At 49.1% G+C, this 23,105-nt stretch overlaps 7 protein-coding genes across 7 annotated transcripts; 3 read left to right on the top strand and 4 right to left on the bottom strand.

Annotated features, from left to right (window-relative positions):
• Positions 1-4,419: 4,419 nt before the first annotated feature.
• On the bottom strand, positions 4,420-5,276 carry AO090012000290 (uncharacterized protein; the record flags this gene model as incomplete). Its single annotated transcript, XM_001727279.1, has 2 exons — positions 4,420-4,930; positions 4,993-5,276. 2 exons carry the CDS (start codon positions 5,274-5,276, stop codon positions 4,420-4,422), a joined length of 795 nt encoding a protein of 264 aa, XP_001727331.1.
• A 1,371-nt stretch (positions 5,277-6,647) lies between these two features.
• On the top strand, positions 6,648-10,267 carry AO090012000289 (MFS transporter; the record flags this gene model as incomplete). The annotated part of the gene is made up of 4 exons (XM_023236410.1): positions 6,648-7,069; positions 8,277-8,461; positions 8,536-8,811; positions 8,880-10,267. The coding sequence occupies 4 exons, from the start codon at positions 6,648-6,650 to the stop codon at positions 10,265-10,267; spliced, it is 2,271 nt and encodes a 756-aa protein (XP_023091338.1).
• Positions 10,268-10,523: 256 nt separating this feature from the next.
• Positions 10,524-12,448, bottom strand: AO090012000288 (uncharacterized protein; the record flags this gene model as incomplete). Its single annotated transcript, XM_023236408.1, has 5 exons — positions 10,524-11,493; positions 11,549-12,010; positions 12,086-12,139; positions 12,188-12,256; positions 12,363-12,448. 5 exons carry the CDS (start codon positions 12,446-12,448, stop codon positions 10,524-10,526), a joined length of 1,641 nt encoding a protein of 546 aa, XP_023091337.1.
• Positions 12,449-13,042: 594 nt separating this feature from the next.
• Positions 13,043-13,843, top strand: AO090012000287 (SDR family oxidoreductase; the record flags this gene model as incomplete). Its single annotated transcript, XM_001727276.3, has 1 exon — positions 13,043-13,843. The coding sequence occupies one exon, from the start codon at positions 13,043-13,045 to the stop codon at positions 13,841-13,843; it is 801 nt and encodes a 266-aa protein (XP_001727328.1).
• A 152-nt stretch (positions 13,844-13,995) lies between these two features.
• AO090012000286 (uncharacterized protein) lies at positions 13,996-14,397 on the top strand (the record flags this gene model as incomplete). Its single annotated transcript, XM_023236407.1, has 1 exon — positions 13,996-14,397. The coding sequence occupies one exon, from the start codon at positions 13,996-13,998 to the stop codon at positions 14,395-14,397; it is 402 nt and encodes a 133-aa protein (XP_023091336.1).
• An 863-nt stretch (positions 14,398-15,260) lies between these two features.
• Positions 15,261-16,866, bottom strand: AO090012000284 (putative MFS sugar transporter; the record flags this gene model as incomplete). The annotated part of the gene is made up of 2 exons (XM_001727274.1): positions 15,261-16,603; positions 16,662-16,866. 2 exons carry the CDS (start codon positions 16,864-16,866, stop codon positions 15,261-15,263), a joined length of 1,548 nt encoding a protein of 515 aa, XP_001727326.1.
• A 4,145-nt stretch (positions 16,867-21,011) lies between these two features.
• AO090012000283 (putative neutral amino acid permease) lies at positions 21,012-22,567 on the bottom strand (the record flags this gene model as incomplete). The annotated part of the gene is made up of 6 exons (XM_023236406.1): positions 21,012-21,095; positions 21,162-21,356; positions 21,414-21,611; positions 21,664-21,827; positions 22,126-22,457; positions 22,545-22,567. The coding sequence occupies 6 exons, from the start codon at positions 22,565-22,567 to the stop codon at positions 21,012-21,014; spliced, it is 996 nt and encodes a 331-aa protein (XP_023091335.1).
• Between the last annotated feature and the right edge of the window lie 538 nt (positions 22,568-23,105).

The following is a 23,105-nucleotide window of genomic DNA, read 5'->3' as shown; positions in this document are numbered from 1 at the left end:
ATTCCCATGAGTGGATATTTTCTATAGACTACGCGACGACTTGATACCGAGACCTTACTGGTTGGATGATGTGAAGGTTTCATTTACGGTGTCAAGTGCCATGGGTTTAAGTATGTAAGTCTATCTCTCCACCTGTAACGGGAAAGCGACATAATTAAGTATAGTACTATTTATTTTTTTTAATTTCTCTTGCTAACTAGTTACTATCCTTTTTTTTAAGTATTTAAAGCTATATGTATCTCAATTATTAGCTATATAAAATACCATCAGGAGTATGAATCAAGCTTCCCAGGTCTCAGAATAACGGCACATTTTATAAGAAATAGGGATCTGAGACTAGGGATTTGGGATACATAGGGAAGTCTTCTAATTATTGTATGATGAAGTCCAAATTACCTTCGCTTCAGATGACATGCTACCGTACGAGGTCGGGAGATTGAAGCATGTTTCATTGTGTTTTACCGCTCCCTGTATTCAGCTTACTCCTTTAGATTTTCCAGGAATCAAATTGAAGCCGTGATGTCCCTCTTTGATAAAATGTGACAAGATACGTGCTTGCTGCACACCCGCAGAAGTTGCAATAATATCGAGTATTTGCGCAATCCAGTTCTTCCCATGAGGCGATATATTCGTACAGTCAGCCGCAACGAACAAAGGCCATGGCAATCGAGCGACGCCCCCAAAACCAGCTTCACCCGATGTAAAGATGTGAGGAACGCTAGAGCAGACGTCCTTCACCAAGTGTTTATTGATGGTGCTCGACTTGAGCATTATTTGTTGTGACTTAGGCATTGCCTGTCGCTCAGACACATTGAGACACACTGTTTGGATCATCTCATGAAGGACGATTCGTGCTTGGCGATAGTGGCTCCAAAGCACTGCGACGTTGATACTGGGGTATACATGATATTCATCATCGTAGCTGCGGATGTGTATGCCGCCACTAGAAAAAGACGGTGAGTTCCTGGCCACTGTAAACTGCCAGGCTAGACCCAGGGAACTCGCCCATGATACCAGGTCAGCATCGAGACGTAGAGCTTGCCCAGTCAACGGTGCGATGTTTCCACGAAAACCATCATTCTTGTATGCCTCCTTTATCGTTATCGATAGATCGTTGAACGTAATGAGAATATCATAGAAATCATCAATCGCCTGAGAATCAGTATCGCCAAAGGTTCTTGCACGATTCGATAATGCAGCTATTGTGGGTGACCTATGACAACTCGTCCTAAAGAATATGTTCATCATAACCTGAGGATGATATGTTAATACCAGAGACCAACAGTCACCGAGGATTGGCTAACAATTTGTAACCGTGCATTATTGAACAGCCCTAACCCAGTCGGTGATTCGAATTGCTTCACACCTCGTAATTCAAGGAGCTTTATCGCTCCCTGGACATGATTCAGCCAAGCCTCCATCATTTGCGATTTATGACCAGAGATAATCTGTTCTCCCACTAAGTAAAGGAGAACCCCAAAACTAACATCTCACAGACATTACCTCGTACAAACTCAGCGTTACCACCGCCCCCAAAGTGGAGTCGGACGTGGCCGACACTGCGTCCTGGAGATTCGCATTGGTCGCCCGCAAAGCCTTACTGTACTCCTCTCCTGCTGATCGCCTCAGCTCAGGTACATGGTAAATTCTCGACATACATGCCAGTCCTATAGCTTTGATCGTGGCTTGAAGTGCCTCGGAGGGCTCAGTGTGAATCAAATCCGACAAATAGGGGAGTACACCTGGATTCTGGCGCGTGCCAACATAATACTTGAAGATATGAGACATAGCCTGCTCCTGAATGGGGGCAGATAAACAAATCAACGGCGGTGTCTTCGAACTTTCTTCAGCTGGGGACTTTCGGGTAATGGCAGCCCGGGCTAGGGCTTTGGTAGTAACGGCTGTCGTCTGATCGTAGACTCGAAGGGCTCGGGGATCTTGGTACCCCGGATATCCTTGATTTATCCGCGAACATTGGGAGCATGAAGGCTGCCACTGGTCGCACTAATTGGTCAATAATTTATGGTCCTGCGTGGGGGAGTATCAACGTACTTTTAGCCGAAGCTTCCGACATAGGGCACACCCTGGACTAGGTTTTCCTCCGTAGACCATGGTAGCCTAAAGGGGTATGAAATTCGGAGGGTGAAGTTATAGGCGGGAATAGGATCTTTCTTGCTTAAAATTGCGTTGCATCAATCAAGTGATACTTGTGGGGGCTACAAATGTGATCGGAAAAGCGGCATTGTATTGGTGGCTATATTGTCCGGCTCGGAGCTTCTTAAGAAAAGGAGACTAGCAGTTCAGTCTCATTTTCAGCCCCGACTCAGCCTTAAGGATACGGAGAGGAAGGATGATTCCCTGAGATCTCCACAGGTGGACAGGGAAGCGTGTTGAAAGTTCCCACCTTCGGCGCCATAATCGGGCTTAATGATATTGGCGCCCGCCTCCAAGAAGCTTGTTTCGGAGCCATCAAGAGGGAATAGTGTTCATTGTGTAAATCCCTGTGGAGAATGTGTGTACGATTCATGATTCATCGTGAATGACTCGTTGGATGCCAGACCACTCTGTCAATTTGTCATTAAGAGGGCTTCATTCAAAGACTAACTAATTCGTTCCTGTTAACCCTCACAAAGAGTATAAAATATACCCTTCGAAAACTCCACACTGACATATCTCAAAATACAGAACTTCGCTCCGTGGCTCACAGGGTAGCATTGCCCTTCATCTCTAGGTTACTGTATGCTTGTACACTTCGGAAATCTGGAAGGGCTCAAATAGGGCAGCTTCCTTGCCACCCTCATGCTTGTGAGGCCTGGCCTAACTCCTAATTTTCACTGTTTCGTTCCAATGGACGGACGTCTGTCATGGGTCGAGTAGGTCTGTTGGTTGGCTACAGATCGTAAATCTCCAACAAAGGGCCCAGCCAAATTAATACCAGACCGCATTCTGTTCATCGCTGCACGTTCCGCCCTAAAGAGTACCAGCATCAATTGTGAGTGAAGGCGAGGGTAGCATTGTGGCTAAGAAAGCCAAGAGCGTATTTGACACGAAGTAGCCCCATCCCTGCTCCTGTCTGAGGACTCGGAATTGAGCTGAAGGAATGCGTATAACCTGCAGTACTCGCACTCCCCCCACCTATATGAGCAATCTTCATGCCCACTTCAGTCCGTTCGGTACGTGAATAATCGCAGTACCTCGCTTAAACAACTTTACTCTAGACCCACCTTTTGGCCCTAAAATGAAGGTCAACATTGAGGCGAAGTCAGTTTTGGGGCGTTTTTGGCTCGCTTAATACTCCGTATTAATTGAAGGTGGATAACAATAATTCTTGCCCACCTAGGCCCCTCGATGGTATTGATTGCGGTGTTTACTTGGGGCGTGAGGCTGATAATCACTATCCCACTTCTCGAGCTTGTCCTAGTACAGTAACCAGATCGGTGCTCGGCTGTGTATCCCGCATTGAAGATTGCGTAAGTTGGCGTTGGGCCAAAGAAACAATTGTTGCCCACCAGGCTCAAGCCATCAGAGTATCAGGTACATGTATAAGATCGCTGGGATAGGCAGATGGATCGCGCGCATTCAACATGTTCATTCGACGGAGAGGGCTTCAAACAAAATATAATTGATTGATAACTAAGAGGATCAAACATAAAATACCAAGCTTTCTCTATCCGTGTGCGATCATTGCAGCCCTTTCCGTGATTGGCTAACTTGATTTTGGTAGAGATGTCTTTGGCTTGCATCGCTTTGATGTTGGGCCTCAATGATATGCTTATACATTCCTACTTCATTGTTAATTATCCCTCTGGCTCATTATTTCGGGTTATATTCCCCATGATGTTATGTTGCTCCCCACAGGGGCCTTGTCCGCCTTTTGTATCTAGAGCATGTGCTGCGAGATACGTTTCCCCGAGCGTAAATTTTTCTTGTCATAGAAGGTAGTATAATTACATTAATACTCATGCAGACCCCTCTCAGCAGCGGTCTCATAAGTAATCTTTTTTCAATCAATTGTTACCGGCAGCAGCACACTTAGTTAAGGGGTCGCAGCCTACCGATAGGCCTCCGAGACCCATTCGATCCTGATAAAGAAGACCAAGCTTCGGGGTAGTCCTCTCCGCGAGACCCTCATGCACGGACGTCAATGCAAGTTCATATAGTCATATCTGGTGGCGAATCACCACAACTTTCAGATATTCATAGCCCCTCGAACAATCAGAAGTTACTCAACTGGAGATGCTCATATCCAATCATACATCGACCAATCCATTGTCCTAAGGCCGATTCACATCCTCTCCCAAAATAAGCGCTAAGCACCAATCAAACGAGGAACATGCTTGAAAAGTTGAAATTAGAATTAAAATTGAAATAAGCGAATTCTGTGTTAAACGACCTGCCACATAGCAATTTATTATGTGCTCACACATTATCAGGCTTCACCTCCAGGTGTCCTTCCCGAGTAGGCTTCACATAGTCTGCCTGCAGAACAGCCGATACACCGAAGGCCATGGCGATAACCATAGAGATGATCTCCTCCAGAACAGCCATGCACAAGTAGGCAGTGAGGCTGGTATTGTTGTCCTCGGCCAATGACATCATTGAAAAAGTCGTGTTAGAGCTGTAATCGCCGAGAGCCGCGTAGATCAACCGAACCAACAAGAAGGGAGCAGACAGAACAATGGCAAGGAACAACCTCTTCTGATACTTCCGCATGGAGAAGGAGTATGTGAAGAATAGCCAAGCAGTAAGGAGCATGACGATGACATATATGGCGAGAAAGAGACCCATGGCTACTTTGGGGAGCGCGCCTGGAGTGTAACCATTTGTCGTGTCGGCAGTACTGACTCCGACGATACCAAGGATTAAACCGACAATGCCCATAACAGTTACCAGTAGGAGAGGACGATGAGGAATCTTTTTCTCCAAATCACTAGATAGACATCCGTTAGATTACGTTCATCAGATCGAAGACCCTGACCGGTACCAACCTACATTAATCTCAAAATTCCAACATAAGCTAGCAGCAGAGGCGCAATACCAATAAGCTGGCACACGAACATGGCAATCCTGACCTGCTTCGAATCATGATCGATCGAAATTAATGTAGCAATACTGCCAGCAAGTCGAATGAGAGAGAGCATGAAGGGATATCGCCAGATTTTGGCGCCGACTCTCCAGCCTGTCCGCTTCCAGATAAAGAGGGAGGCGACAAGAATGAAAGGGAATATGATGAGCTGGAGGATAGCTATTCCATCTGCATAGGTCACGGCCCCCATGGTGCTTTTTATACGTAGTAGTGGAGCACGAGTTGTATGAGCGAGTTGGAGAACGAATGGTTGGAGATGGATAGAAAGAACTGGTGGTTGTGTGCTCTTCTATACAGGGGACAATTGAGCCCTTTTATCTACTACTTCATACACATATTGATGTTTTTCGCACCGGCTTCCCTCAGCCACAGCTCGAAAGCCGTGCCTGACTGGTTCAACATCTAAGATGCCTAAAGAAGACTAGCGTGGACAGGTAGTAGGGGTGGTAGTAGTGAACGCTGCCAACGGGAGCTTGGAGTAAGCAATTGTATTGGCTCGCTTTCGCCAAGAACCTTTTCTGAAATTGGTATGTCGCTCGTAGGGTCAAAGAACCTAGTAGTAGACGTAGCAGCATATCAACACTGTTGCTCCAAGTTCAACTCCGAGTGGTTGGGGCCAAAAAGCTCCGGCTACTTTTGGGATGCTCCTTTAGGGGAAATGAAGGTGCAGATCTCCTAGTGTCAGACTGTCAAGTGCCTCATAATTGCTATCCATTGAACCATCACGCTTATCCTAGTACAGTAACCACATCGGTGTAAGGCTCACTCGGGGCATGGGGCCGTTTAGCATTAAGGATTGCGTAAGTTACTAAACTTAGCGTTGGGGCTGAAGAAACAATTGTTGCCCAGCGTCGCGGGTGGGGGCCATTTTGCCTGTTCACGATATTCCTCACTCTAACCCCACACTGGGCTCAGCCTCCCAGGGCTGCCAAGAGAGAACAAGCATTTGAAGGAGCTAAGTGCAATACCTTGTTTCCGATGTCAACCTACCTGTCTTCAGCCTCGTTCCAGCACGGTTGATAATTGAAAGTCTTCATATAGCAGCCCCCTTTTCCTCCTCGTTGTCTCGTCCTCATATCTGATCGCCTTGTCGGCGCATGCTTCAATATGCCATCACTCAATGCACCTCGCGCGAGAACGTCTAAAAGTTGCGAAAATTGCCGTGCTGTGAAACGACGCGTGGGTCTTCCCTCCTCGTTTTAGTGATGTTGAGATTAACGTGGCAACACAGTGCGACAAGCAGGTTCCCCAATGTGGTCAATGCATTCGCACGCGCGAAACTTGCCTTGGATACCGCGACGAATGGGACTTAGTCTTCCGTGACCAGACAAGCCACACCATCAAACGCTCCAGGAACAAATCAGAAAAGAATGGGGCCTCAACCGCTGGTCTTTACTTGGCCCCACCTACTCGTGGTCCAGATCCCAGTCTCGATGACATAGGCGTGAACTATTTCCTCCAGGAATTTGCCGCGGGGGGCTGTTGCCCCTCACGCGGATATCTCACCTATATCCCGACTGCCTATTCGGCCGATGTTGGGCATCCGACCCTTGTCGCCAGTATGGCGGCCGTGGGCCTCGTGGCTTTGGCAACTTACCAGCCCGAGCTTGTCCATCACGCGCGGGCCAAGTATTCCGAGGCGATCAACCGTGTGAATAATGCTTTGGCATCCCCAGTTGAGTCAGTTAAGGACAGCACTTTAATGTCGGTGATCTCGCTTGGGGTTTTCGAGCATGTCTCAAATTTTGAGTCGTGGGTTCGACATGTCAAAGGAGCTGCAGCATTGGTGGTTGCCCGAGGTAAATCTCAATTTGCCCGTAGGCCTGCCATCCTGATGTTCAATCAGGTGCGCGCAGATATGTCGGCTGCCTGTATTCAAAGCATACAGCCATTTCCGGATGACATGCTTGAGTTGCAGGCAGAGGCAACCAAGTACACAGACCCTTCTGATGCATTCTGGTTACTCGGCGTGCTTGCCACACAGTGCGCGACCCTTTTCGCCGGCGTCACAGCCAAGAATAATGGCATCTCTTTACCTAGAGACATGTCTTGGCTTGACTTCCTGGAAGTATCGACTGCGCTTCAAGATGACTTCCAGTATGTTCTTGATATCCTTGCTACACAGGAATCATACACAACTATCCAGGAATCCTGTGGGAGTACGGAATTCATTTCCTATAATGGTCAATATCACCTATACAAGACATCTTGGGCAATAAGGCTTTGGAACAACTCGCGAATGGTTGAAATCATCGTTTGCGAGATTATATGCTGGCTCATAAAAAAGATTATCACCGAGAATCCGGATTATCCCGCTGAAGGCCGGCTGAAGCTTAAATCAAGGCTACAGTACGCGACACATATTATGTCAAGACGAGGAGAGGAGATATTGGCCAGTGTTCCGCAAGGTTTGGGGCTTATATTGTTACCCGATGCCAATAAGCCCAAACAACCGAACATATCGGGGGGGTATATGCTGATATGGAATCTCTATACGGTCGGAAAATCTCCTGCCATTAGTCATCAAAATCGTCAATGGGTCATCAAGCAACTTAAGGATATCAGTAGGACTTCAGGTATTGCGATGGCGTTTCAGCTGGCCGAAGATCTTGTTAAAATAGAACAAACGACCAATTGAGAATCCCATCTCTGCGGACTCTAAAGGATTAGGCAGGCCCCTTCAGAGATCGGGTTCGAAAATCTGTCCCGATAAAATCAATACAATATGACGAGACGGTCAATTGCTGAGATCTTATTATCTGCCCCATCGCCAAGAAAAGACCGGATCTGTGCCTGTCAAATGACGTCAGTGGCGCTTTGACGTCTCGATGCTCGTGAGTAGTGGAGAGAGGATCCCACGAGATATATGGACTACTTGGAGAGTTCAGCATGGCCAGACACGGTATCGGTCTATATGCTTATAATACCTACCTATATACGACCACGACTACAGCGGTTTGTCGGGTACATTAAACCGGAGGACAGGGGTGTATAATTGTGTGATTGGTCGACAGCTGGAGATCCGTGGGAGGGCCAATCAGGGAGTGACAGGGCAATTCCGAGAGTTCCGCGTTCGGATGAATAATCGCTTACACCAGAACCAGCACTTCCAGAGCTTCATGTCATCCTCGCCTTGCTGTCGGTCGGTTCCTGCAATGGTGTAACCGGGCAAGCTCATTATATTCCTCAGCCACTCCCCACTCTCCCATATCCTTATGACCGTCGCCCCTCCATCGCCGAACTCCCCCGCGGCGGAGCTCCAGCAGCGTCCTCCGCGGTACCCCGGCGAGGATACAACCCCGACCAGCAAGCGCGAGATCTGGGGATGGTATGCGTATGGAATCGCAGCGGAGGTATTCGCTGTATGTGGCGTAGGTAAGGCAAACTATTCCAGAGTATTGGTTCTTCTCGATTTAGTTGTCGTGGTGCTAATCATATCGGCGCAATAGGTTCTTTCCTGCCACTCACCTTGGAACAACTAGCACGCGAACAAGGAACCTTCAAATCTAGCCACCTGCCCTGCGTTGGTCCCGGTTCACCGTCTACATCTGTGAATGGCACGGCCCCTGCTATGCTCCGTCGTGATGAAGCCGAAAACGATCAATGTGTCGTAGGACTATTGGGCTTGAACATCAACACCGCCAGTTTCGCTATGTACACCTTCTCCTTGGCAGTGCTAGTCCAGGCATTGACCTTGATATCCTTCAGTGCCTTAGCGGACTACGGTATGACTTACCTATGTGTTGGCAATTATGTCTCGAGCTGAACTGTTGACAATATCGTTATTTTTCAGAGAATAACCGTAAAACCCTCCTTCTGGCATTCGGGTTCATTGGGTCCGCCACGAGTATGTTGTTTGTCTTCATTGCGCCGCCGATCTTCGTCCTTGGGGCCCTCCTGGTTGTCATTGGAGTTACCTGTTTAGGTTCATCCTTTGTGGTGCTCAATTCTTTCTTGCCCGTTCTGGTCGCAAACGATCCGTCCATCGAAAAAGCTTCCAAGCCCGCTGAGGAGTTACACCCCATGAGTCCCGATGGAGAATACATTCACCCCAGAGACTCTTTCTCAGCGAGCGATGCAGAATCAGGGCCTCACCCAGCAGCAGAAGCCGGTTCTGGCACATCATCAGGCCCTGCTTCACCGGAGCTACAGCTGTCCACTCGCATTTCATCTAAAGGAGTCGGGCTTGGGTATTGTGCTGCCGTTCTCGTGCAAATCCTAAGTATTTCGCTCCTGTTTACGCTTTCCAAGACGTCGATTTCGAAGGTTTCCGGGACGCTTCCGCTGCGATTCGTGCTGTTGTTGGTCGGCATCTGGTGGTTCTCCTTTACGATGGTCACTCGAAAGTGGCTGCGCGCTCGGCCAGGACCACCGCTGAATACCGCTAATACCGGGGGGCAGGTGAAACGGTGGCGTGTGTGGTTGCGACTCGTCGGATTTGCCTGGAAATCTTTGTGGAAGACAGTTAAGATTGCGGTGCAGCTGCGGGAAGTTTTGGTGTTCCTAGCCGCGTGGTTTCTCCTATCCGACGCTATGGCCACGGTATCCGGAACGGCGATCCTCTTTGCGCGCACGGAGCTCAAAATGAGCACTACACTCGTCGGCTTGTTGTCCATCACCGCAACTTTGTCTGGCATGGCTGGTGCCTTCTTGTGGCCTGTGGTCTCGCGACGGTTTGGGCTGAAGTCGAACCATACAATCATGCTATGCATTGCTCTATTTGAGATTATCCCTTTGTACGGCATGCTGGCATATATTCCTGTCTTCAAGAAGTGGGGTGTGATCGGTCTGCAGCAGCCGTGGGAAATCTTCCCACTCGCCATTGTCCACGGGGTGGTATCGGGTGGCCTGTCTTCCTACTGCAGGTCCTTCTTCGGATTGCTCATTCCTCCTGGCAGCGAAGCCGCGTTCTACGCGCTATACGCTGCAACAGACAAGGGCAGTTCGGTCATTGGACCAGCTATCGTGGGAATGCTCATCGACGCGACCGGACAGGTACGGTCGGGCTTCTTCTTCATCGCGCCCTTGATCTTGATGCCAATCCCGCTCATTTGGATAGTCAATGCCGAAAAGGGCCGACGAGAGGGAGTGGCCATGGCGCAGCGTCTGGAGAAGGGCCACGAGACGGAGATGAGCGAGCAGACCGAAGAAGCTGAAGGACTCCTGGCGAGGGGTATATAAGTAACGATTGGGTTATATAACGCGTACATGTGTACATGATAATGGAATTTTAGATCATGAATACATATAGAGACTAAATCATTTAACGTCCTCTACCTACCCGTGCACGTCGTCACCATATGTATAGTACAAAATATTATAATATACACTTTTCCACCCCGACATCTATGGTATTCTCATATCCAACTCAAAAGCAGGTAAAAAAACAAGCACCAACGCCAGACCCAGACCCAGATCATCCAAAATCCACCACTATTTATCTACCACTAGCAGTATCCCCAACCTCAACCGGCCCATCCACAAAGGTCCTCCCCCCAGCAGTCTCATTCTTCTCCAGCTCCTCCTTTTCCTCAGCCCCAGCAAAAGTCGACTCCCTCATAAACGGACTCCGCCTCCTAATCTCTGGCCCCTTCAACACCAAAACAACCGGAACAACACTCAACGCAACCCCAACAAACCCCAACAAACTCCCCGCCCAGCCATACCCCAAATTCTCAAAAAGCTGATAACTAGCCAACGGCAAAAACGCCCCGAAGGAATTCCTCCCCAGACTCGCCGCACTCAACGCCGAAGCAGCATACTTCTCATACGCATCCGTCAGATAATTCACAACAGCCATATAGATGGAATAAATGCCCAGTCCAGTGGCTGCAATACCGCATGTCGGGACTATCCAATGCACATGCGGGAAGCTGCTCCAGCCGTACCAGAATAATCCGCCGGCGAATAGCAGACTGCCCGGGATGGAGGTGTAGAGTCTTGCTTCGGGGATGGGGACGCCGGGTTTTTCTTTGTTGCGGGATGCAGAGCGGAGGTAGATCATGTCCTGGAGGGGGTTGACTAGGGTGCCGATTAGGGCGCCGACGGAGATGGCGAGTTGGATTAGGCCGGTTTGGAGGGTGTTCATGCCGTAGTTTGTGGAGAAGGTTTGCACGACACTGCTGAAGAAGAGGAAGAGGATACCCCAGGCGAAGCTGATCCAGAGTGTGAAGAAGGCTACTACGGGTTCGGTGAGGAGCATGCGCGTGGGTCGTTCGAAGGATACTTGGAGTAGTTTCCAGACGCTGGTGTGGTCAAGTTCTGCTTCAGCGTAGATGGGACGCCCTGTTTCGCGGCGGAGTTTCTTTGCGCGTCGTTTGAGGATTACGTCGGCTCGGGTTTCGTATAGGAGGAACCAGAAGACGGGGATTAGGCCGGCGTTGTAGATTATTTGGATGTAGAAGATCCTGGTTCGGTGGTTAGCTTTGGGTGCTGGTTTGTATATTGTGTGGGGGTGCTCACCATCGCCATGGGTCATTTTTATGGATCGCTTGGATCGCGGACCCCACGAATGGTCCCAGTGCGATACCAATGACGCTTGTCAGTCCGAACAGGGACATAGGTAAGCTTCGGGCTTTGTCGCCGTACCAGACGTCGCTGATGCTGCCGCCTACGATGTTGATCGCTACGGACGAAGCGCCTCCGCCGAAGAATCGGGTCACGACGAGGGTCGCGAAGTTCTGGGCAAAGGCGGATGGGAACAGCGAGATGACGAGAATGGTGTATGCCACGAAGTATCCTGGCATGCGACCAGATGATTCCGTCAAGGGGACGAAGATCAATGGCCAGAAGGCGGCGCCCATATTCCATGAGGTTGTGGCCCAGGCGAGGTTTGGGAATGGCTCATTCTGCACATGGAAGCGCTCGGCCATGTAATTGTTCCCTGCGCCATAGGACCCAGCAGGAATACCCGTGAGAATTGATCTATGCAATTTGTATCAGCATAAGCGGCAGTTCGTATAAAATTGCAGTGGATTGGCTGTATAGTGCCCAACATACATAATGCAAACGGTGATGGTCAAGGTCCATTTGTAGGATGTGCTCCAGTTGAACCTAGGTCATCTTCTCAGCGATATTCAGAAGTCTCCCGATCGGACATACGGGTTATCTGGATCATTTTTCCCGTTCCACGTGTGAAGCTCAATCTCTTGGTCGCGGATATCATTATGGCTGACGACGCCGACATGGCGATCTCGATGGAAGAACGATCTCACCCTACATCGTGTCACGGATCAATCAAACTAAGTCAACTAGCGTAGAATCTGTCTCGACTAACCGTCCCAGAAATGAATCGTCAAAATTATTGTCATACGATGTACTCACCCTGCGCAGTGAGGGGGCTTCAACGGGATCGGACGACATTAGCGCGAGAATCGGGTCTCAAGGTCCCCAATCGATCATCAAAGATGGAGACGAATATGGAACTAGTGTCGCTGCATCGCTACTATCTAGGACGAACATGAACATGCCTTGTTATAAAGTGGAACCTTGGGAGCCCACTTCGTGTCGTCATTGTAGCAACATTATCCAGTTGGTTCTGGGACTCCTTGTACTCCGTAGGGTTTCATTCCCGTCACACGCCCGCGCGATACGAGCTCTCATAATGCTCTACTAATGCTATCATAATCCCTGGGCATGTACTCCTGTGCGTTATCTGATGCGAGAAAAAAAGGCGCTCTCATAACGTTCTCGTAATGCTTTCTAATGCGCCACTAAACACAACTTTACCCCGCGATTATGCATTGCCCAATAATCGTTCGTTGACCGGTCGGAAGGGGCAGGAGAGAAGTCGTGATATCATCAATCTAGAACAAGTCCCCATGACATCACTGCCATCCTGGATAAGCTACTTATAGCCCTAATACTACCTCAACATTCGACATTCAATTAATTCAATCCTCCATACCTCAATTGTCTCTGTGGTACTAGAATAACCCTCTGCATATACAATCCAACATGCCTATCCCCGTCCCCTCCGCCAACTCCCTGACCGACCTCCTCAGCCTCAAGGGCAAGGTCGTCGTCGTAACGGGCGCCTCCGGCCCCCGCGGCATGGGAATCGAAGCCGCCCGCGGCTGCGCCGAAATGGGCGCCAACATCGCCCTCACCTATGCCTCGCGTCCTCAAGGCGGCGAAAAGAACGCAGAAGAACTCAAGAAAACCTACGGCGTCGAAGCCAAGGCCTACAAATGCGACATCGGCAACATGGAGAGCGTCCAGAAGCTCGTTGACGACGTGATCAAGGACTTTGGACAGATTGACGCCTTCATCGCCAACGCTGGTCGTACCGCTGACGGCGGCGTCTTGGAGTCCACTGTCGAGGCGTGGATGGAGGTCGTGCAGACGGATCTCAACGGAACCTACCACTGCGCTAAGGCCGTGGGGCCACACTTTAAGAAGCGGGGCAAGGGCAGTCTGGTCATCACGGCCAGTATGTCCGGTCACATTGCCAACTTCCCGCAGGAGCAGACCTCCTACAATGTGGCTAAGGCTGGGTGTATCCACATGGCACGTTCGCTGGCGAATGAGTGGAGAGACTTTGCTCGTGTGAACAGTATCTCGCCTGGTTATATCGATACGGGATTGTCGGATTTCGTGGACCAGAAGATTCAGGATCTCTGGTTGAGTATGATTCCCATGGGTCGGAATGGTGATGCAAAGGAGTTGAAGGGTGCTTATGTGTACCTGTGCAGTGATGCCAGTTCGTACATGACTGGTAGTGATCTCCGTATTGATGGTGGTTACTGTGTGCGGTAAATGGCCCGCTGGCGGTCTGATGAGATGATTGACGCAAATAACCACTTCTGATGTGATGAGATAATGCAAAACAATTGATTGTGAATGCCACGACCTTAATCAATATACAAGTCCAAATCTCCTGAACACCCTGTAGAAGTAGAAACTATATTATGAACTGCTTAAGCAGCGGGGCCAGCAATAGCCGTGGTGATTTCGCCCTTTTCGATGTAGACACCGGACCAGAACCAATCCTCCTTTCCTCCTTTCTGTCCGTTATCCAGACGCAGCTCACCAACGTGCCAATCCTTCGAATCGGTCTGCGTGGCCGCACTAACAGGCTCCACGACCTTCTTCAGAGCCTCCGCTCCAGTCGAGGTCCAAAGACCAACGGTCTTCGCCGAGAAGTCAATCTCGTAGGCGAAGTTGTACCATGTGCCAGCCACGAGGTCAGTCGACCACTGCGACTTGCCGTCTGCCAACCAGCGGAGAGTCTTCTCGTCGCCGCCGTACTTGAGCTCGGTGAAATGGCTCTGAACCCGTTGTTAGCATATGCTATCCATCGGGCAACCTAACGGGAAAGTGTGAAAATAAGAAAGAATAAAGTACCTCGAAGAAAGCAATTTGATGCTCAAGGGCCGCAACGGGGGCGTTTTCCTCCTTGCTCTGCAGGGAGAAATGGTAGAACAGGGTGCCAGAGCCGAGGTCAGCGTCAGTCTGGGGGATGAGCTCCGAGCGCATCATGGTTTGGCCATTCCAGGAGGAGGTATCGTCCTTTAGAACGAGATGTTAGTGACTTTTCTTGGCCACAAATGTTCGTCTTGTGAGGAGCGCTGTACAATGCTAATGCGGATACCCTTCTCATCGCTCTCGTCGGCCGGGTTCTTGAAGTCTGCGCTGACTTCAAGGTAGTTGGCGGTGGCCTCGGAGCCGTGGATGTACCATTGGTATGGGCCGACTGGGTTAGACCAAGACCCTAATTATACATTAGCGTTTGTGGTGGAGATACATTTTAGTATCAGTCATACATTTGTCGAGCTGATCAACGGTGAAGGAAGAGTTGAAGAAGCCGTCCCAGACGACCTCTCCAGCCTGGACAAGAGGAATTAGGAACAAGAACGACTTCATATTGTCCAATGCAAACGATGTATCCTGGTACTATGGTATGCAAGGCATCGGGCGCTTACTGAGGTCTTTATAATGTTGAGATGATCCTTCCTAACGGAGTGTCTTAGGATACGTTTCAGATTGATTCAGACTCGCACCGCGAGAGCGACACGGATGGACACGGATAAAACCATTAAGAATGCCTTCAATTTAACCATAACGGCCCGGAGAGCCGATCATCCGTATTGGAACTAGCAAGTATCATGTTGATCATAAACTATCCGTCAATAGTAATTTCATTTCTCCACCACTCGCGAAGGATTTCCCTTAATTACATCTTGCCCTTCGCAACACTACCCCCTGATTCATTCCCTCCCTCGATTTCGACATCTTCGGCGAGATGCATTTTGGGCAGCGTCCGCGCCAGGCGGGGCGGGTCGAAAATGGTCTTGGACCGCAGGAATATCTCGTCGATTTCTTCCAGAGTCCGTCCGTTGGTCTCCGGGAAGAAAAAGTATACAACCGGTACAATGGCCGCGTTCAACACGGCGAAAATGATATAGTACTTGTAAGAGATGGTATTGAAGCCGACTGGTGTCACTTCCGCCAGAAGGAAGTTGAAAGTCCACACGGCGGCGGTTGAGACTGCGCTGATGGCCGCCCGCAGCTGCAACGGAGCCACCTCGGTGGCATACAGGAAGGTCAACCCGGAGTAATCCACAGTGAAGATAAACTCGAAGACGAACAGGAACACCACAGCCGCTACCAGTGTACCTGTGTTGTCCGTCACCGACGTGGTACCGCCCAATATCGCCATAGATGCCGACATGCCGACCGCACTCCACAGCATCAGCGGACGCCGGCCCAGCCGGTCGATGGTGAAGAAAGCCAAGAATCCGCCAAGAGGCTGAGTGAGAGTCATGGATGCCGCAAGGATCCGAGATTGTATTGGGCTGAGTCCGAGGTACTGTTCGAAGATGGTGGTGGCGTAGAAGGTGATGAGATTGATTCCGCACATCTGCTGGAACATCTGTCCAGTAGCCGCAAGAACCGTCCGATGGAACAACCGCTGCTCGCCCATCGTCAACATGTCCTTCCAAGATCCGGAGCCAGAGAGGGCCAGGGATCGTTCAATATCGGCGAGAGCCATGTTGATATCCTCCGAATGGGGGTCCTGGTCGGCTAACGCAGCCAGAATTTCGCGTGCTTCCTCCACTCGGCCTCTCTTGACAAGCCATCGGGGGGATTCGGGGAACACTGTGATGAATAGCATGACAATTACCGACAGAACAACCTGGAAAGCAAGTGGGAATCGCCATGAGACCGAGTTGCCCTTGACGAAGTAAAAGCCGAAGTCTATCCATAAGGAGATCGCGATGCCTGCACCGATGAAAATGCCGTCCGTTACGACGTGGGCGCCACGCTTCTTAGCCTGGGAAATCTCGGCCTGCCACACAGGTACAGTCGCCACATAGCCACCGGTGCCTACGCCCAGCACCAGGCGGGCGACAATGAATTGGGCCAGTTCGAATGAGGTCGCCATTAGAACTGCTCCGATGAGAGAAATGGCCGAGGTAATGAAGATGACGCGCCGGCGCCCAAGCAGGTCACCCAGGTAGATGCATGACAGGGATCCGAAGATACCTCCCACGGTATACAATGCGACCACCGTTCCTACACACGATAAGAGTCAGGGGGTGAGGATGCGACAAGGGTGACATAGGAAAACTACCTTGAATAGTGGAGTTATAATGCTGCTCGGCACCCTTAGTGGTCAGGGTGTTCATCTGGGGAAACTGTCTGGCGAACGATTCCAGGGTCAACAGCCCACCGGTGACACCCTGGTTGTAACCATAACAGACGAATGCTGGGCATACGACGAGCCAGATGATGGCTCGATTTAGAAGCGCACCGCGCAAACCAAAGTAAGGCTGCATGGCCAAGACATGCAACACACACAGGGATTTGGTAAAAATGGTCTGATTATGAGGCAATGGTATGAAAAAATCATGCAATTAATCCGGGGAACTACTGCATATAGAAATGGCTCTGCCAATTCAGCCCCGCTGCGATCGTTAGGTCCATTTGAACCCAGCCTGGATGCATCTCAAGTTATAAAAAAGGTATAACCCCCTCGGTCAATTCCCGGTCATCGGCGGTACCCGTGGCAAAAGACGTGGTGGACCACTTCCCCAGACTTCGCTTTGCTTGAGGTACGCCACTAGGCGAGAGTCCAAGATGCTTGGCCGATGATCGGAAGTGGTGATCATAGCTACCATCGAGGATGTCCTTCATGGCGATTCGTGCCATGTGGCTGTCGTCCAAGCCAAACTTTCACGAGGATTCGTATACATGCTGCTAAACGAAACTTCCCAGAGGCCTGGGAACATCCTCCATTTGCTATTGCTTGGAGTAACAGCGTTGGGGTTTCTTCCCCGCTTACCCTAAGTTGGTCAGTCTCCACCGAACGCGGCTTTGCCTCCCATCGGACCCGGCCGACGGCAGTTCAACCTCGGGCCAGATAACATTGTATTGAGTAATGGAAAGAGTCAATTGCTCATAGATCGACGTTAAAGACACAGCTCTTGAGGGTCCATTTTGGATGCATGTGCATTACCCCAGAAAACCAAGAAATCTCGCTTCGTTTAATGTTCCTTGGCTCGCCAAAGCGTCTCTTGTCAAAACGGTGACACCCGAGTCGTGTGACCTAATAAAAACGATCGCAGTTAAGCCTTAGCGAAAGAGTGCAATTGACACATGAAGGCATTGTCCGAAGGACAACCGAGCCACTGCAACCTCGTGTATAGGAGTTCTCCTCGAGCATAACTCGTACTTTATCTGCATGCACGGATTAGTCCGGAGTCCGCCGATGCAACACCATCTCTACTGCGTTCGCTTTCGGGTGTGGAAAATCAAAATATCGAAGTCTGATATGGGGGGCTATCATGTTCCTTCATCCCTGTGGAAAAAGCAACGGGACATCTCCATGCATCAAGGAGACGAGTCAATGCTCGTGGACAGGGCGGATGGGCCGGAACTGGGGAAAGTGGATCGCTTATATATGGTTGCGCGGTGAATACGCAACAACTTTTCCTATCTTTGGCAATAAGGTAGTGTTATCAGCATCCCATCGGCAATTGATAACGCCTCCTGCGGTCTTAATTGGACATGTTAGACGCTCTTGTGTGGTGATTGATGCTGCACTGTCGCCAAGATCGTCAAGCTTTTGCTCCACTGGGGGTCTTGAAAGCCCATTAGTTGACTTCATTACATGATCTCGTTACCTCGCATGTGTTATTGCCCTGATACATTGGTATTGGTCATTCCCGCGCTTATCGTTATCGTCTTCCGAGGTTGCTTGTGTCATTCCATGAGCATATATCTATTCGACCTTTCGCCCCCCGGAATCACTCGGAGATAGCATTAGCTACGTTGATAACTGGTCATGACGAGGGTCAAATTGTCATTCGAATCTGCAAATTACCAACTCGGTTCCATTGTAGCCCTGACCTTCTCTCCGTCATGGGTAAGAAATAATCCGAACAGCGGTTTGTCGGAATCCTCTCTTTCCTCAGTCGATCAGAATGCAGTATTGCGTAAAATTCCGTATATGTTTACCCTACCATGTAGAAAGATTTGGAGTAGCGCTGTACCTTGGATTACCTCTCCCGAGTCCCGAAACCTTCATGCTTTGAATGGTTCTAAGCCTTAAACTCTATCGGTCGTGCATTGTTGATCTTTTCTTCACTAAAAATGATCTAAATAATGCCGTTTAGGCTTTTACGCCATAGTCGACAGTGGTACGGAGTAAATATAAATCTTAAAGGGATCATTGTGGCAGGCTCATTTTTGACGATAACTATTTTGAAAAGAAAACAACTTTGTTTGACTCTGATCCTTGCAGGGTCGTAATAGCTACACCACACAACCTAGATGAGGGAAAACTACGTAGGGAACATACAAGTGTTAAACCAACTCATGAAGAAATGAATGATAATCATCAAACAGAAGCAGGCATGGCCTCCGTAACACACTATTATATCCTGACAGCTTTGAGCTCTGCGTCTTCGGTTTGAGTCCAACAAATTTCCTCTATCAGAAAGATAATGGCTGTTCTCGACAATACTACTGTTAGTTTATTGAACCTAAGCAGTGCCACTGCCGGTTGATAGCCCATAAATATATATTTCCCAGTGGCGTTGGATAGAATAAGCAGTATGAATGAATAGGGCATTCAATTTGACACTCTCATAGAGACTCGGACTTTATTCTTTTCCGGCTGTTTGAACCTTGCTCCCTGTCTCCGTCTTGTGGTTTCTTCCTCCTCTTTTTGTTTTATATCAATTTCTAAATTATTTCAATCTATTCATCTATATAGAGTATTTTTGTTGTCAAGCATTTAGAGTTGGAAGTTAGTCAGCCCGGCATTCTACGCTCTCTCCAACAGCCGTTCCTCGGCCCCAACTAATATTAGACCTGTTGGATTCTTCAGAGTTTTCGACTCAAATGTCTTCTAGAATCTTATCTGGTGGCAATTGGCGGTCTAGTTCTCTGAAGGCGAGAAAGTTTCAGGCCAGTGCAGGCTTTCAGTATTCAGCCACGAAGCCACTCGACCATTCGCCATGTTGAAAAGTCGAGCTTGTCAATCAAGGGTCGTTCTAAGATATAATTTCGTGGTTTCGACTTCGGAGTAGATATGCACTATCTGAAGGAGTAATGTCGGAGATATCCATTGATATAATCTCAATTTCCGAATGTGCTCATTGTTGTCCCTGATACAGCTGGCCATGATAATGTTCAATTAATCGATAATGCTTAACTAGCAGTCTTGAGACATGGAGCGAAAAGAAAATACAATCATACACATCCCCCATCTCCAAGACTCATGAAGAAACATCACAATTAACTATGAAATCCCAGTAGACATTATCATTCCTCCTCGCCCTAGATCCTATCCCCCATCATTCGCAACAAACCATCCCCATAAAGAAAAGACTATTACTCAGAAAGAGACCTCCGAACAGGCCCCGGCGCAGCAACCTCACTCAAGCACTCAATAGTCCCACTAACCCGATCTTCGGAAAGCATCCGCTCAAGGCTCAGACACTCACTTGCCACTTCATTCTGCTGCTGTCGTGGAATAGGTTCGGGAATAGAGACTTCGCTAAGCGCTGCGAAAGGATCATGTAGTGTTTGGGAAAATTGCGGAAGCGGCTGCTTCGTTGTAGTTCTGCTGCGTAGGTGGAAAAAAGAGGTGAGGGTGTGTTGTAGGTGGAAATTAGGGAGGTTGCACATTTGTTTTGGTTTTTGGCTTTTGGGGTTTATTCTTTGAAAGAGAGGGGATTGTTAGCGGGATAGTGTCCGGATTTTACAAAGGGGTTGGATGTTTAGGGTGGGAGTTTTATGCTCGAGGTGGATGGGTGAAGTTTGGGTCTCATGTGGTTGTGGGAAGTTAGATGTTATGTCGGGCTGGTGACCTGGCTTTAGAATTTAGGAAAGACGGTTGTGGCGTATTTATGTACTGGTTATATCGACGAGCTCCATGCAAACTACGACGCAGTATCCATATAAGGATGATAGTTACCTTGTGGACTATCAGGGGTCGTGTTGATCAAAGTTGGAGTAGGGAACGCTCTGGTGCCTGATGCTCTGATGCTGATCCCTTTTGCACCTTCCACATATAGCCTGCAGCTCCCCAAAGAGCATTTTTGCCTTCTTGGGAGTGAATCAGCGTAAGGCGCTCAGGCTCCAGCTGGCGGAGTATAGACCCCCCCTCCTCCCCGCCGCCCACCTTCAACACCTCTTTTGACTGTCCTTATCTGCATTGTCAGAAGCCAATGTGTGGTGCAGAATTCAGGAGTAAGCACTTGTTTTACTTGTCCGCTACTGAAACTGCCTATCGCTATCCTATGATTCCTGCTCAATCATTCCGCAAAATACAGCACTAGATTAGCACGGAGGCCAGAAACTAAGGCCATTGATTGGAAGTTTCTGCGAGGTATCTATACAACAGCGTGTTTGTCGCAGCAGGTCAAGATATAAACTCCCCATGGCATCTTTAACCCAGTTATATAGCCATCAATCAGGCATTGTTGGCACATGAGAAACTAGCATTGCTTGGATCGTCGTGGATGGCTTTGCCTGATACGTACAATCCAAGTCCGCACTGATATCCGTCAGTTTATGCTGTTGTAACGAAAGTAGGAAAGGGAAGAAAATTGAGAAAACCCACTAGACATCCACCAATGCCAACAATGATTAGATTCACTACGGTCAGAAATATCTTCCGAGGGGAAGACGTGTAACGGCCCCAATTCAAGAAAAGCCAGAAAATGCCGCTCATTCCATCTATTTTGCACGCGTTAGATTGTTTTGTCCAACACAGTCGGGCAAACTTACACGTAAACCAGCTGGCGAACAATGCCGTCTACAGGATAATCAGCATCATCGGATTTCGAACATAAAAATAGAATGTGCAGCTCACTATCAAACTCAGCAGGTTGTTGAACACTGGGATCGCCTCGGCAATGATCCATGCGAGCGTCCACAGCACCAATCCGATCAGGATCCATGACCCTATAGACACCAGATTTCGCTTGTGCATGCGATCTGTATTGCGGAAGAGACGAACATATATGTACTTGCACGCTACATGGCCGTTGATCACACCGGCAATTATGATCTAGTAGTCAATCGTTAGTTGCTGCAGTATGCGATTGTGGGACGAGCTATACCGTCGGGATGGCGATTCCGTAGGCGATCTTCGAAACCAGTGGACTAGTCGATCCCAGAGCGGGGGATGACACGTCTTTGCCGCCATATCGATAGATGACTAAGGCCGTGACGGTATACATGGTTGTATCAGTTGCCTGGAGCAGGTACAGGGTTTTGGGATAATCTGTTGGTGTTTCCATCTCGGAGATGAAGCCAAAGAAAGCGACGTGGCCGGCTATATTGTTGTTAGCGTATGCTTGTGCATGTGTCCACCCTGCTCCGCGTACCATAAGCAAAGACGATGTTTGTCACAGCCAAAAAGCCCTTGTATAAACTGGTATCGACGGTCACATCGATATGTCCATCGCCCGGTCGCTGGATTCCAATAGCAATCATGGTGATCAAAACGGCCGCGATAATACTGATGAACGCTGTGATCATCAGCCCAGTCACCCTTCCTCCCAGTAGCACACTCTACTTACATGAAATGGACAACCAGGACACTTTCTTCAGAGTCCGAGGCAAAGTGCAGACGAAAGACAGGATTAAGCCGACCACTCCGAACACAATGGAGCAAGTACCATGCTTCGTTAAAGTATTCATCATGACAGTGAAAGTCAAGATATGACTACCCATGATAAAGATCAAAAAGACCAACTGAGCAGTACCCAAAAGCTCGCGACCAAATCGGCCCAACAATATTTCACCAGCGTCCGCCATACTATGCACGTGGGGATATCGCAGCTTGAACTGGCCAAGAACGTATCCTGTATACGTAGCTACCAAGCCGAGGCCTATGATGAGGATCAGAGCCCTATTCAGGATAGCCAAGCAAAATGTTTAGGATCAGCCACCAAGCCACCAAAAGTCTCGCCAGAGGACGTTGCCAATAAACACTCACGGAACAAGGCCAAGCGCCGCCATGGCCGAAGGAAGCGATAGAATGCCCAGCGAAATAGTCTCGGCGATCATGACTGTAAAGTCAGCGAATCATACATGTTACCCCGATGTGGTTGGAACGTACTCATTCCACATTGCCTAGCGGATTCAGCAGGGTAATCAGATTTGTGCTAGGGACCTCAGATTTGATGGGAGTGCTTACCACCAGCGCAAGGTGCGATACTTGACCTCTGCGAACTCTTCATCCCCAAACGGATCGTCATACATCGGCGGTGTTTCCCCATTTCCATCTTTCTTCTCGCTACTATAAGTGGGATCTTCCACACGACCGATCGAACTATGTGCCATGGCGTATGGTGTATGTATATCGTCTAGAATGATTGATGAGGATAAACAATACTCTCTAGGGCGCTCAGACGAAAATGCAATGGATGATTGATGAAAATAAGTCACTAGAAGCGCAGCAATAAATCAGTGATGAGAGTGAAATGATCACGACGAGAGACAAAATAGGGGGCGCGCAAGGCTTCCAGGTGAGAAAGATGATTTGGCCTGAGCGACC

This window comes from Aspergillus oryzae, chromosome 4 (genome assembly GCF_000184455.2).
Source record: "Aspergillus oryzae RIB40 DNA, chromosome 4".
Classification (NCBI taxonomy): Eukaryota; Fungi; Ascomycota; class Eurotiomycetes; order Eurotiales; family Aspergillaceae; genus Aspergillus; species Aspergillus oryzae.
Note: the sequence above shows the minus strand (reverse complement) of the source record. Positions and strands in the feature narration are given on the sequence as shown.